The 15,053-nt window shown below is 44.2% G+C and overlaps 1 protein-coding gene and 1 non-coding gene across 2 annotated transcripts in view; one reads left to right on the top strand and one right to left on the bottom strand.

The window, feature by feature from the left end:
- LOC135269490 (putative neuroblastoma breakpoint family member 8) overlaps positions 1-15,053 on the top strand; it is a 34,879-nt gene extending 19,826 nt beyond the window's left edge. Inside the window, exons 11-20 of the mRNA XM_064363695.1 lie at positions 318-527; positions 3,752-3,856; positions 5,029-5,133; positions 6,314-6,418; positions 8,345-8,417; positions 8,878-9,092; positions 10,860-10,911; positions 11,705-11,868; positions 12,535-12,586; positions 13,127-15,053. Coding sequence (XP_064219765.1) covers positions 318-527; positions 3,752-3,856; positions 5,029-5,133; positions 6,314-6,418; positions 8,345-8,417; positions 8,878-9,092; positions 10,860-10,911; positions 11,705-11,868; positions 12,535-12,586; positions 13,127-13,367 — 1,322 coding nt within the window. The 3' untranslated portion in view covers positions 13,368-15,053. The remainder of the gene's footprint in view (positions 1-317; positions 528-3,751; positions 3,857-5,028; positions 5,134-6,313; positions 6,419-8,344; positions 8,418-8,877; positions 9,093-10,859; positions 10,912-11,704; positions 11,869-12,534; positions 12,587-13,126) is intronic.
- Positions 10,288-10,428, bottom strand: LOC135269600 (U4 spliceosomal RNA). The gene has a single exon (XR_010337851.1). It is a non-coding gene; the product is annotated as a U4 spliceosomal RNA (small nuclear RNA).

Genomic DNA, 15,053 nt, shown 5'->3' with positions numbered 1-15,053 from the left:
CACAGGCACAGAAACACCTGATTTTCTCAGCAAGAGGCTAAATCATGTTTACAGGAATCCCCTTAGCATATAAGATCCTGCAGAACTCAAAAGCAAGATAAAGGTAGAAGTGTTTATTTTCTGGTTTCAAGGTGACGGTGTAGCTAAGACAAGTTGACTTTAAGGAGATCAAGAGTGGAGATGAGAAGAGTAAAAGCGGGGCAACGACATCTTCAAATCAATAGGCAAGGCTGTCAGTGACATCCCTCAGTCCTCATTAAATCAGTTTGACATAACCAGTTTCTAATCCATCATGTGTCTGGGTTTCTTCTCCCCAGTCCCTGGCTTTCTGTGTTCTGCCACAAACATCAGCAAGGTGGCGTCTGGCAGGCCTCCTTCCAGAAAAAACACAGAGGTGAACGTTCCGGAAGGCATTGAGAAATCCTGCTCCCGGCAGGAAGAAAACAAACCGAATTTCAGAGACAGCAAAAATAGACTTCTTATGACCCAGGTGGCCTACTTCCTGAACTACCAGCTAAAGACATGCAGTAAGTTGTATAGGTTGACCACCACAAAAGTGATGAATGATGTCCTGTGTTGTCTTGAGAAAACAACCAATTTCTCCATGAAAATTAATTTCATTCTTCCCCTACTTGCAGAAAATAGAAATGGTTATTTTAACATTTAGTTAAAGATGGAAGTCAGAGGCCAAAGTATTTAGCAACATTTCCACATCTGCAGTAAGGTGGGTGTGGGACTGGGGTTACAATGCCAACTGTTGATTCCTGACGCAGGCACAGAACCACCTGTTTTTCTCAGCAAAAGGCTAAATCATGTTTACAGGAATCCTCTGTGTACTGGATAAGATTTTGCAGACAGGTAGCATCTAGTCTGTTGGCCTGAATGTCTGAGGCTACTGAACTTCCACTCATTTCCGATTTCTCCTGAGGCCCAGTAGGCAAAGCTGTGTTTTGGGGACACTGGGGGAAACACGGTGATAGCACACAGTACCCACTGTGGGGAGCTTGAAGGGGACCCTGCTCCTACTAGAATCTGTGGTATCTGTAAGTGGCACCATCAAGAGCGGGGAGTTCCCTGGTACTGGTGTCTCAGCCTCTCAATCGGCTGATATCCCCGGTGGGCACCACCACACTTGACTAACTTTTGTATTTTCAGTAGAGGTGGGGTTTCACCCTGTTCGCCAGGCGGGTCTTGAACTTGTGAGGTCAAGGGATCTGCCCTCCTGGGCCTCCTGAAGTGCTGGGATTCCAGGCATGAGCTACCATGCTGGCTCCACAGATTCTTTTTTCAGTAAAGGTTGTTAGAATTGATCCCTTGGTCCAGTCTCCTATATAAATTTCTCTAACCATTCATTGACCATGACATATGATGAGATAAATCAATATTGCAGCAATACTTCTGGAAAGTAGTCAGGGCAATTTTTGGACGATTTTGGGGAAAGCGTTTTAATTTTTTGCACTGACTTAGGTCAGAGGATATGATTAAGATCTACTAGATGAGGGAAATTTTGTCCCATGGATCTGAAAAGCAGGCTCATCTACTTCTAGGGCAACTTAGTCTAGGGCCTGTCCAGTCAGAATACCACATTCTTACACTGAGAATATTTTAAGTCCTTGTACTATGAGTGGACACTGATTTGGTCTTGTGTGAAGTGTGATTTGCTTAATGTGACCTGCTCTTCTGAATTTATTTACAGAAGATCGGAAGGATAATGATGAAGAACAGAAATGCAGAGACAGGAAAAATAAACTTCTTATGAGTCAAGTGGGCTACTACCTGGGCTGCCGGCTGAAGACGGAAGGTAAGTACTTTAGGTTCACTGTCACGAAAGTGATGAACCATGTCCAGTCCTGTCTTGTCTATGAGAAACGATACATTCTCTTCTTCCAAGTTAATTTCATCCTTCCCATACTTCTAGGAAAATATCAGTGGGTAATGTAACATTTTGTTAAAGATGGAAGACAGAGGCCAAAGTATTTAGCAACTTTTCCACGCCTGCAGTAAGGCGCGTGTGGGCCTAGTGTTAATATCCCAGCTATTGATTCCTGACACAGGCACAGAGCCAGCTGTTTTTCTCAGCAAGAGGCTAAATCATGTTTACAGGAATCCTCTCTAGCATATAAGATCCTGCAGAACTCAAAAGCAAGATAAAGGTAGAAGTGTTTATTTCCTGGTTTCAAGGGGACTGTAGCTAAGACAAGTTGACTTTAAGGAGATCAAGAGTGGAGATGAGAAGAGTAAAAGCGGGGAAACGACATCTTCAAATCAATAGGCAAGGCTGTCAGTGACATCCCTCAGTCCCGATTAAACCAATTTGACGTCACCAGTTTCTAATGCATCATGTGTCTGGGTTTCTTCTCCCCAGTCCCTGGCTTTCTGTGTTCTGCCCCAAACGTCAGCAAGGTGGCATCTGGCAGGCCTCCTTCCAGAAAAAACACAGAGGTGAATGTTCCAGAAGGCATTGATAAATCCTGCTCCTTACAGGAAGATAGCAAACTGAATATTGGAGTCAGCGAAAATAGACTTCGTATGAGTTACGTGAACTACTCCCTGAACTACCAGCTGAAAACATGCAGTAAGTTGTATAGGTTGGCTACCATGAAAGTGATGAATGATGTCCTGCCTTGTCTGGAGAAACTAACCGTTCTCTTGATCAAAATTAATTTCTTCCTTTGCATACTTGTAGAAAATAGCAATGGGTATTTTAACATTTAGTTAAAATGGAAGACAGACGCCAAAATATTTAGCAACATTTCCATATCTGCAGTAAGGTGGGTGTGGGACTGGGGTTACTATCACAGCTGTTGATTCCTGACCCAGGCACAGAACCACCTGTTTTTCTCAGCAAGGGACTAAATCCATGTTTACAGGAATCCTCTCTGTACCATATAAGATCCTACAGAGAAGTAGCATTTAGTCTGCTGGTGTAAATGTCTGAGGCTACTGAACTTCCATGCAGTTCCAGTTTCTGCTAAAGGCCCAGTAGGCAAAGCTGTGTTCTGGGGACCCTGGGGGAAACATGGTGATAGCAGGCTGTATCCACTGTGAGGAGCTTAAAGGGGACCCTACTCCTAATAGAATCTGTGGTGTCTGTAAGTGGCACCATCAATAGCAGGGAGTACTCTGGTACTGGTGCCTCAGCCTGCCAATTAGATGGGATCCCCACTGGGCACCACCACACCTGTCTAATTTTTGTATTTTATGTAGAGGCAAGGTTTCACCATGTTGGCCAGGCTGGCCTTGAACTCCTGAGGTCAGGTGATCTGCGTGCCTAGGCCTCCTAAGTTGCTTGGATTCCAGGTGTGAGCAACCATGCTGGCTCCACAGATTCTTAAGTAAAGGTTGTTAGAATTCATTCGTTGGTCCAGTCTCCTATATAGATATCTCTAACCATTCCTTGACCATCATATATGATGAGATACTTAGTATTGCAGCAACCCTTCTGGAAAGTAGTTAGGGCAATTTTTGAAGATTTTGGGGGACAAAGTTTTCATTGTTTGCACTGACTTAGGTGAGAGGATAAGTGATTAAGATCTAGCAGATGAGGGAGATTTTGTCCCATGGAACTGGAAAGCAGGCTCATCTACTTCTAGGGCGACTTAACCTAGGGACCAGTAGAACATTCCCATCAGAATATCACGTTCTTAAACGGAGAATATTTTTGGTCCTTGTGCTATGAGCGGACACTGATTTGGTCTTGTGTGAAGTGCGATTTGCTTAATGTGACCTGCTCTTCTGAACTTGTTTACAGAAGGTCGGAAATGTCACGAGGAGGAACGGAAATACGGAGACAGCAAAAATAAACTTATCAAGTGTGAAGTGGCCTGCTACATGGGCTGCAGGCTGAAGACGGAAAGTAAGTCCCATAGGTTCACCATCACCAAAGTGCTGAACGCTGTTCTGTGTTTCCTCTGAGAAACTAGAGGCTCTCTTCATCAGAATTAATTTCATTTTTACCATACGTCTAGGAAAATATCAATGGGTACCTTAACATTTTGTTAAAGGTGGACGAGCGAGGCCAAAATATGTAGCACCTTCTCCACATCTGCAATAAGGCGGGTGTGGGACTGAGGGTAAAGTCTCAGCTGTTGACTTCTCACACAGGCGCAGAACTACCTGTTTTTCTCAGCAAGAGTCTAAATCATGTTTACAGGAATCGTCTTTGTACCACATAAGATCCTGCAGACAAGTATCATCTAGTCTGTTGGTCTAAATGTCTGAGGCTGCTGAACTTCCTTCCACTTTCTGCTGAGCAGCAGTAGGCAAAGCAGTGCTCTGGGGACACTGGGGTAAACACGGTAATAGCACACAGTACCCGCTGTACGGAGCTTAAAGAGGACTCTGCTCCTTACACAACCTGTGGTATTGGTAAGTGGCACCATCAAGAGCAGGGAGTAGCCTTGTATTCATGACTCAGACTGTTAGTTAGCTGGGATCCCCGGTGGACACCAACACACTTGGCTGGTTTTTGTATTTTTAGTACAGGCTGGGTTTCACCATGTTGGCCAGGCTGGTCTTGAACTCCTGAGGTCAAGTGATCTACCTTACTGGGCCTCCTAAATTGCTCCGATTCCAGGCGTGACTCAATGTGCTGGCTCCACAGATTCTTTTTTATGTAAAGGTTGTTAGAATTTATCCGTCAGTCCAGTCTCCTCTATAAATTTCTCTAATCATTTGTTGACCATCTGTGATGAGATAAATCAGTATTGCCTCAATGCTTCTGGAAAGTGGTGAGGGCAATTTTTGAAGATTTTGGGGAAAAAGTTTTAATTGTTTGCGCTGACTTAGGTGAGAGGATAAGTGATTAAGATCTAGCAGATGAGGGAGATTTTGTCCCATGGAACTGGAAAGCAGGCTCATCTACTTCTAGGGCGACTTAACCTAGGGACCAGTAGAACATTCCCATCAGAATATCACATTCTTAAACGGAGAATATTTTTGGTCCTTGTGCTATGAGCGGACACCGATTTGGTCTTGTGTGAAGTGCGATTTGCTTAATGTGACCTGCTCTTCTGAATTTGTTTACAGAAGATCGGAATCGTCATGAGGAGGAACAGAAATACGGAGACAGCAAAAATAAACTTATTAAGTGTGAAGTGGCCTGCTACCGGGGCTGCAGGCTGAAGACGGAAAGTAAGTTCCATAGGTTCACCATCACCAAAGTGCTGAACGGTGTTCTGTGTTTCCTCTGAGAAACTAGAGGCTCTCTTCATCAGAATTAATTTCATTTTTACCATACATCTAGGAAAATATCAATGGGTACCTTAGCATTTTGTTAAAGGTGGACGAGCGAGGCCAAAATATGTAGCACCTTCTCCACATCTGCAATAAGGCGGGTGTGGGACTGAGGGTAAAGTCTCAGCTGTTGATTTCTGACACAGGCGCAGAACCACCTGTTTTTCTCAGCAAGAGTCTAAATAATCTTTACAGGAATCCTCTCTGTATCACCTAAGATCATGCAGACAAGTAGCATCTAGTCTGTTGGTCTAAATGTCTGAGGCTACTGAACTTCCATTTGGTTCCAGTTTCTGCTGAGGCCCAGTAGGCAATACAGTGTTCTGGGGACACTGGCGTTAACACGGTGATGGCACACAGTACCCACTGTGAGGAGCTTGAAGAGGACCCTTCTCCTAATAGAATCTGTGTTATCTGTAAGCAGCACCGTCAAGAGCAGGGAGTACCCTTGTATTCGTGACTCAGCCTGTTAGTTAGCTGGGATCCCCGGTGGACACCAACACACTTGGCTAGTTTTTGTATATTTAGTAGAGGCTGGGTTTCACCATGTTGGCCAGGCTGGTCTTGAACTCCTGAGGTCAAGGGATCTGCCCTCCTGGGCCTCCTGAAGTGCTGGGATTCCAGGCATGAGCCACCACGCCGGCTCCACAGATTCTTTTTTCAGTAAAGGTTGTTAGAATTCATCCATTGGTCCAGTCTCCTATATAAATTTCTCTAACCATTCATTGACCATGACATATGATGAGATAAATCAATATTGCAGCAATACTTCTGGAAAGTAGTCAGGGCAATTTTTGGAAGTTTTTCGGGAAAGCGTTTTAAATTTTTGCACGGACTTAGGTCAGAGGATATTATTAAGATCTACGAGATGAGGGAAATTTTGTCCCATGGATCTGAAAAGCAGGCTCATGTACTTCTAGGGCAACTTAGTCTAGGGCCTGTTGGGACAATCCAGTCAGAATACCACGTTCTTACACTGAGAATATTTTAAGTCCTTGTGCTATGAGTGGACACTGATTTCGTCTTGTGTGAAGTGTGATTTGCTTAATGTGACCTGCTCTTCTGAATTTACTTACAGAAGATCAGAAAGATAACGATGAAGAAAAGAAATGCAGAGACAGCAAAAGTAGACTTCTTAGGAGTCAGGTGGACTACTCCCTGAACTACCAGCTGAAAACGTGCAGTAAGTTGTATATGTTGGCTACCATGAAAGTGATGAATGATGTCCTGCCTTGTCTCGAGAAACTAACCGTTCTCTTGATCAAAATTAATTTCATCCTTCACATACTTGTAGAAAATAGCAATGGTTATTTTAGCATTTAGTTAAAATGGAAGAGAGACGCCAAAATATTTAGCAACATTTCCACATCTGCAGTGAGGTGGGTGTGGGACTGGGGTTACTATTACAGCTATTGATTCCTGACCCAGGCCCAGAACCACCTGTTTTTCTCAGCAAGAATCTAAATCATGTTTATAAGAATCCTCTCTGTACCCCCTAAGATCGTGCAGACAAGTAGCATCTAGTCTGTTGTTCTAAATGTCTGATTCTGCTCAACTTCCATTCGGTTATGGTTTCTGCTGAGGCTCAGTAGGGAAATCTCTGTTCTGGGGAAATGCGATGCTAGCACACTATACCCGCTGTGGGGAGCTTAAAGAGGACTTTACTCCTTACATAACCGGTGGTATCTGTAAGCGGCACCATCAAGAGCAGGGATTACTCTTGTTTGAGGGACGTCCTGCTTTCTGTGCAGAGGCTCTCGTTGGTAAAGGACGATGGCACCCACGACTTGGTGGAGGCAGCAGTGCATAGAGGAGGGACCCTGGGCCAGTCTCCTGAGCTCCATCCAAGTTGCTTCATTTGTTTGTTACTCAGTTTTGTCATCTGTTCATAGGATACTATAATAATGCCTACCTCTGTCAATTGCTGCAGTGAATTAGATGGCCTGTTTATTGTAACTGTCCTGGGACAGTTGTTCCCACAGAGTAAGCACTGTCTATTAGTTCTTCATTCTACTGTGTCTAGCATCAGAGAAACTTTATTGGTCTTTGCGTGTATTTCCTTTACGGCCTTATGAGAGACTCCAGACCTCCATAATTCCGCAATGACTGTTTTATCAGCGGTGTTTTCTTCCACTAAACATATGTGGCCATGACATGACTAGGACTTTCTGAATGAGAACACAGATGGGAAACCCATGGGGTTGGAGGTCACAGTATTGCAAATGTCCCTCCTTCCGTGATGGATTGTGGTCTTTGGAACAAGAGGCAGCATCTGTCCAGTTGTAAAGGACAGGAAGGAAGCTGTGACAGGAGGGCGGTTGTTGGAGTGGAAAGAGCTCTGGGCTAAGAATGAAGGTTCCCAGGCTGTGTCTTCAGCAGTGTTCCTAGGAGCTGTCAGTGAACAATTGATTTCTCCTTCCTGACTTTCTCTGTCTCCATCTGCAAAGGCAGGTAAATTTCTCTCTCCTCATCTGCAAAGGCAGACATCTTGCAGTGTCTGAAGCATTCAAATGTGTGAACACTTATGACCGCTTATCACAGTGAGATAAATCCCCTCTCTGGGTGGTGTTGGAGAAAGCACTTGATGTGTGGGCATTTGGTGGTCGGAAGTGGTTCAGACTGGAGCACTCCCCGTGGAGAGAATGTCCCTGAATAACATAGCAGAAGTCACTTGGAGGGCCTGTGAAGTCACCTGATGTGCAGAGGATTGTGGGACAAGTTTGTTTATCCTGTCCTAAGAGAAAGAAATAGGTTGTAAATGTGAACGGTGACAGGACGCCAAGCCTGTCCCTGGGAATCAGATGTGTGTCAGGATGGCGGAGACAGCTGCCCAAGTCCAGAGAGAGGCTGCACAAGCCTCCAGTGATGTGGAGATCAGAAGGTCTTTTCAACATTTGGCCTGATTTTGACGGTGAGCCTCCTGATCAGAAATGCATTGCCTGGTGGATCAGGAAACCATGCCAGGGCATTTTGTTAAAGAGAAAACATGAGAGCTTTCAGTAGAACAGGGACCCATACCCAGATGTTCATGTCCCTGTGCACATTGGGCTGACTGTCCTTGCAGAGTGTGAAATGGGAAACATCTGAATGAACACATCTGTACTTGCAGAAAACGACAAAGAGGAGGATGAAGATGTTCATGTTGCGGAGGCTGAGAAAATACAGGAATCACGTGTCCCCAGGTAACACTGAATAATCAGGAGCAAGTAATGGGTGGTAAAGTATGGAAAAGGTCTAGAAGCACACCTTCTCTGGCGTCTCCCATGGGCCAAAAGCCTGCATTCCCTTGGCCACAATATGTTCAGTTCAACCCAACTTAGACACAGGGTGTGGCAGCTGTTATGGTTCTTTGTATGTGCTGAATGCCGTGTCTGAATTATACAGGGATAACTGAGTCTCTTTTCTTCTCGGCTCCTTTCTGCCCAGTGTAGTGAATACCAGCTTCTGTCTTTCTGTCCGGTTCCCATGGCAGCCATGCTGTGTTGCAGAGAGGAGGATTGCCTGTTTCCTCTCAAAGGGGACCTCCCATTTGCCTTCTGGGACCACTCACTTATTCCTTCTGTGAAAACCAGCTAGGACTCCCTGGGGTCCAATCCCTCTTTCTTTAATCTTCTGTCATCTCTATCCCATCTGGCTCATCAGGGAGGTGCAGAAGATTGAAGTCAAGAAAGTCCCTGAGGACCCGCTGGAGGAATGTGTCATCACTCGTTCAAATAGCTGTGGCCCTACTGACTCCAGCCAGCCTCACGGAGACACCAATGAAATCCCATTTGAGGAAGACAGCGTCGACTCTGCGCTGGTTGTAGAGAGTGAATCATCTCATGACGTAGTGGAGGATGCTCTGATCATTCTTTCAGGTGACCTCTACATTCCTTGTTTTTGGTACCTCTGTCTAGGCTGAGGAAGATCAATTCTGAAGACAGGCTGTATACACACGAATCGGTTTGAATAAAAACCTATCATGGGTTATTAAACACAGATACCAGGGAATTTTTATCTCATCCTCAGCTCATGCCATGCGTTTGTCTCCGAGGCCCAAGTATCAAGTTACCAGACCCCAGGCCAGTGTGACAAACTCATGGTCACCTGAGTGCAGGAGGTGTACAGGAGGTGTCTGTCAGGTCTCCTAGCTTTGATTTGGTATCTCTCATGTAATTATGTCATCTGTCCCTGAACAATGTCCATGGAGTTTCTATTTATTTTTAAGGAAACTGGGAGCCTCGCCTATTTGTTTGGAGAGATTGTTCCCCAGGTTTCACTGCTCTGAGCTTCAGTCTTGATCTCTTTTAAGTCAGCTTGCTTAGCTGCATAGCCACCTTGAAACCAGGATGAAAACATTTCCTCTTTACCTTGCTGATATGTTTCCATAAAGCAAGTCTCAGCCCTGGCTCTCCACCCCATCCATGCAATGGCTGATCTGATGTTTCTTCGTAGCATCACGTATCGTTTGTTGTTGCTGTTGAGATGGAGTCTCCTTTTGTCACCCAGGCTGGAGTGCAGTGGCACCATCTTGGCTTACTGCAGTCTCCACTTCCCAGACTCTAGTGATTCTCCTGCCTCTGCCTCCTGAGTAGCTGCGACCATAGGTACCCCCCACCACACCTAGCTAATTTCTGTATTTTTAGTAGAGACGAGGTTTCACCATATTGGTCAGGCTGGTCTTGAACTCCTAACTTTAGGTGGTTCACCCACCTTGTCCTTTGAAATCACAGATTTTGTTGTTGTTGTTGGAGTCTCCCTCTGTTATTCAGGCTGGAGTTCAGTTGCACAGTCTCAGCTCACTGCAACCTCCGCCTCCTGGGTTCAGATGATTCTGCTGCCTCAGCCTCCCGAGTAGCTGAGACTGCAGGCGTGTGCCACCATGCCCAGCTAATTTCTTTGTATTTTTGGTAGAGACAGGCTTTCACTGTGTTAGCCAGGATGGTCCCCATCTCCTGACCTCGTGAAGTGCTCACCTCGGCCTTTGAGAGTGCTGAGATTACAGGCGTGAGCCACCATGCCCGGCCCACAGATTCTTTTTTGTTTGTTTTTGTTTTGTCTTTTTTTATTCAGTCTCCCTAGAGACTGTCAAAAATTGTCAATGCCGACGTTATTGCATGTCATCACGGCAGGGTATTGGGACAAGTTTTCAATTAGCAATAATCTCATCTCAGATAAAACTCCTTGGCTACGATACTGGTACTGAGCAAAGCCCACAGATTCTTTTTAAAGCAAATGTTGTTAGAATTTACATATCAGTCCAGTTTCATGTATAGATGCCTCTATCCATTCAGTGACCTTGGTACCCGGTGAGATAAGTCAGTATTGCAGCAACACTCCCAGAAAATAGTTTGACTCATTTTTGGAAATTTTTCTAGGAAAAAATTTGGTTTAACTTTGCATAGACTCAGGCAGAGAATATGGCATTATGGTCTACCCGTAGAGGCAGATTTTGGCCTGTGTGTCTGGAAAGCAGGCTCATCTGCTTACCAGGCTTCATCTAGGGCACCCTGGAATAGTCCTGTCAGAATTTGTATTCTTGCCCCGAGAACATTTCTGTGCTTGTGCTGTGACTAAACACTGATTTGGTCATATGTGAAATGTGATTTGCTTAATGTGACCTGTGTCTCTGAATTTATTTACAGAAAGTCTAAGTGATGATGAGGAAGAGGAAGAAAAAGGGCCAGTGCCCCCCAGGTAATGCTGTGGAGTTGTGGGCTGTTAGTTTAATAGTGGCACCGGGAGACTGTAGATCCAGGGAAAACGAGGAAGTGATGACTACAACTCTTTGTTCCATTCACCCAGCTACAGATTGTCCTTATTGACAATGTTGTGGGTGATTTGTGGCACTTGTATAGGTTTTAATTTCTCACTCCTCCCAAGATGGGAACCTGCAATCAGCTGAGCCAGGTGAACTCAGCAAACAGGGATTTCCTGGTTTTGCCTGTTGTCCCCACTGTGTTTAAACCCAGGGAGAGACGCATGTATGCTTTCTGCCCGTTTGTTGTGAGCATGTTTGCTAGGATTTGTGAAGAGAAGAGATTCAAAACATAGACATATTATATCAAAATCCTGGAAAAAGGAGACGCTTAATACACAAGATCTGGGTGTCTGAAATGCCTCAAGAGCTCTGTTCACTTGAATGCCGCATGTAAAATTCAACACAACTTACGCGAGGCAGTTGAAGCCCCGTGTTAGTTCTCGTGCTGCAGGTCGTGATGATAGTTTACAGGGAGCGTCTGGGTGGCTGCAGTGGCTCATCTGTGGCAAATGCACTGAGCACATGCTGCTCATTTGTGCTCTGTCCCCAGGGTAGTCACCCTCCACCCTGCATTTAGAAGGGATAGTTTTTTTTCTGTTGAAGGAAAAATGCCTTTGCCTTCTGTGACCATTCCATTCTGACTTCCATCAGATCAGCTGGGAGGAGACTTTGTTGTCTAATCTCTGTTGGTTTAATGTTCTGTCATCCCTGTCCTGCCTGGCTCATCAGGAATCTGCAGGAGTCTGTGGAGGAGGAAGCCCCCCAGGAGTCCTGGGATGAAGGTTATTTGACGCTCTCAATTCCTCCTGGCACATCGGCCTTCAGTGAGTCTTACAGGAGCAACTTGCACTCATTAGAGGAGCAGCAAGTCGACTTGGCTGTTGACATAGACAGTGAGTACTCCGTTGTGAAGTTGATAAAGCTCCAATTTGTGTCCCAGATAGACCCCATAGTCTTTGTGCCTTGCTCCGCTGGCCAGGCTGAGAGTTGTCATCACTGTGGGCTGAACCTATCCATCAGTGTAGATTTCAGTCACTCTGGATTCCAGTCTGAAGCATGGGCATGCGGTGCGTCAGTGAGCTTTGCTCTCTCTCTAGTCTCAGTCCATGCCCGTCGCACCATGGGCCGACTGTCGGGACATTGAAACCCAAGTCAAGTGTTGCAAACTCAACACCAAGCTATGCAGCGCATGTCCACAAGTTGTCTGTCAATCTGAATTAAATGTCTCTTGCCAGCTACCACGTTCCTCATGAGTTTTGCTCCCCATGCGTGTCTGCGAGGTCCTTTCCTGTTTGTACAAACTTGGCATAACTGTTTGTACAAACTTGGGATAAAGGGATAATGGTCTACCAGAATAGGGACGTTTCATCATTGGTTCTGAGACACAAACCAAGGAATCTCTATCATGATTGGCCTTGAGACCTCCTGAAGTCTCTCTCTTACGTTATCCTGTTCTCATGCTGAGGAGCCTGAGGTCCCTGTGCAGGGATTAGACAGTGGACTGTTATGGGTGTAGGGTAATGGCTTATTTTGTCTGTCCGTATCTGAATTTATTGCAGAGATTAAAAAGGACCAAGAAGAGGAAGAAGACCAAGGCCCACTGTGCCCCAGGTAACTTTGAGCAATTGTGAACAGCTAATTTTGTGTTGACAAAATTGTGGAGACGCCAGGTCCAGGGAAAACAGAGTGGGCTGACAATATCGATACCATCTTTTCAACGAAGCCTGAATTATTCCTACTAACATTGCTGTTGGTGTTCATTGCAGTAGATATTTAGGTTTCCGTTTCTTCCTCCCCTTAGCATTTACTAACTACTGTAGGTTGACCCTACTTGTTTTTGTGATCAGTGTACGCTGTGTGTCCTGAGGGTACTAACTCAGAGTGTGCTTTTACTCCCTCATCAGTGTGTCACCTGGACGGTTCACTGAGCTTCCTTTCTCTCTCTCTCTCTCTCTCTCTCTGTCTTTCTCTTTCATTCTTTTTTACTCTACTCTCGTCCATCCCAACATAAGGGAATAATTTGTTACGTCATTAATGGATCTATGTTTTTTCTTTATTTACCACTTTCTTGTGCTACCCATGAAATCTAGTTGGGGCTCTGTGGTGTCTTTTTTTCCCTGACTTATTCTTCGGTTTTTCCTCCTATTTTAGGCTCAGCACGGAGCTGGTGGAAGCAGAAGAGCCTGAAGTCTGGTACTCACCAGATATATTGTATTCAACGTATACAGCTTATCCAGAGTTTTATTACATATGCCAGGATTACACATATGCCATTTTTTTATTTGTAGAAGAGTATGTTCACTTGACTTTGGACATGGACAATAGGTTTCTTACTATGACGGTGACAAGACTCCACCTGGTCTCCCGGATAGGGGTCACATTTCCATACTAAGACAACATGTCACATGGGACTCTGCCGGTGCAGAATACGAACAATGCCATGTTCTTTCTGAAAACACTTAGCCTGAGTTTCATAGCCTGAGGTAATCTCCAGACAACTTCAGAATGTAGACCAGTGAGCAGCACAACTGACCTGTCTCCTTCAGAGAGCCCATGTCACCACAAATCACACAACTAAAAGGAGAAGAGACATTTTGGGTTGAAAAAGAGTAAAAAGGTAATGTAGCTACATTTCTTTAGCTCTTTTGAACCCAAAGTGTCTCCTCATCTTTTTGTTGTTGTCGTTGATGGTGGTGACATGGGCTTGTTTGTAGAGGACAGGTCAGCTGTCTGGCTCCATGGTCTGTACTCTGAAGTTGTCTGAAAATGTCCTCATGATTAAATTCAGCCTAAGTGTTTTTCCGGGAACACTGCAGGGTCAATGCTACCTCACCCATCTGCAGGTAGAGAAGGTCCCGTGTGTCTACCACCATGATCGTGATACCAGGACTGTTCCACCATTTGTCTATCACCGTGATTGTGATGCCAGATCTGTACCTTTCAGAGACACCTTATTTATACTGAAGTAATTGGAAAAATGGTTTTTAAACGTATTAATATCCTGTATTCAAATGATCATCCCTCAACATTTTATTATTCATTAATCGTCCCTGGCTGTGTCAATTGTTATATTTACGTGTCTACACTGGAAATTTTCTGTTTTTACTGTATCTTTGCTTTTGCTAGTTTCTATTGAACACAAAAAATTCCCTGCCTGCGTTTCAGTTTTTGCCAAAGTTAATTTTAATCTCTACAATGAAAATTGTTTTGTCTTTAAGATAAGACCGTCAGCACATAAGGCCACAGCAAAACAGATTTTGCTAATTTTTAAGCCTTTGTTAATTTCTGGCTGACGAGAGAGGTAGTTTACTTAATTAGCTGCTACTATCTATTTAAGTGAGCAGCCAGAGAAATGTCTATCAGACTAAGGATATGCAGAGCCCAGGCCATTCTCTTTGAGTCTTTTAAACTATTTCAGAAGAGAAGAGAATAGGCAGATTCCACATATGTGGACAGGAAGGAGAATATACCGAAAGACACGAACAACCGTTTCCCAAAACAGAATAGAAAATCCATGAAAATTCATAAAATATTTTCTCATGAAATGTAATCTCTCTAAACTTAGCCATTATATGAAAGTCAATTCTTAATATACCACACTACATTGACTGTTGACATTCATAAGAATTCATTTCCATGTTTGTTATTTGAAAAAGCAAAAGGACTAATCCTTTTTGTTCTTTGCCGTGATCTTTTTAAGATTGAGGATTTGTTTTGAAAATAAAACCAAAGATTTTAAAGATTGAAAATTGACATTAAAATTTATCTTCTCCAAGTAATGATGTTTAACTCAGGCTGTCTTATTCCTGTTTGTAGTATAACTGTCAAGTGATCATTTAACCATTCTTTACATGTTTCAAATTACTGGGAACAAACCACGTTCCAGGGTGTATCTTCTTTTGTTTCTTTTTTTTTATTATTTTACTTTAAGTTCTCGGGTACATGTACAGATCTTGCAGGATTGTTACACAGGTACACACATGCCATTTTGGTTTGCTGCCTCCACCGCCCGTCACCTACATTAGGTATTTCTCCTAATGCTATCCCTCCTCAATCTCCCCACCCACTGCTAGCCCTC

The sequence above is a fragment of the Aotus nancymaae genome, unplaced genomic scaffold (assembly GCF_030222135.1).
Source record: "Aotus nancymaae isolate 86718 unplaced genomic scaffold, 86718_ANA_hifiasm-v0.15.2.pri h1tg000053l, whole genome shotgun sequence".
Taxonomy (NCBI): Eukaryota; Metazoa; Chordata; class Mammalia; order Primates; family Aotidae; genus Aotus; species Aotus nancymaae.
Note: the sequence above shows the minus strand (reverse complement) of the source record. Positions and strands in the feature narration are given on the sequence as shown.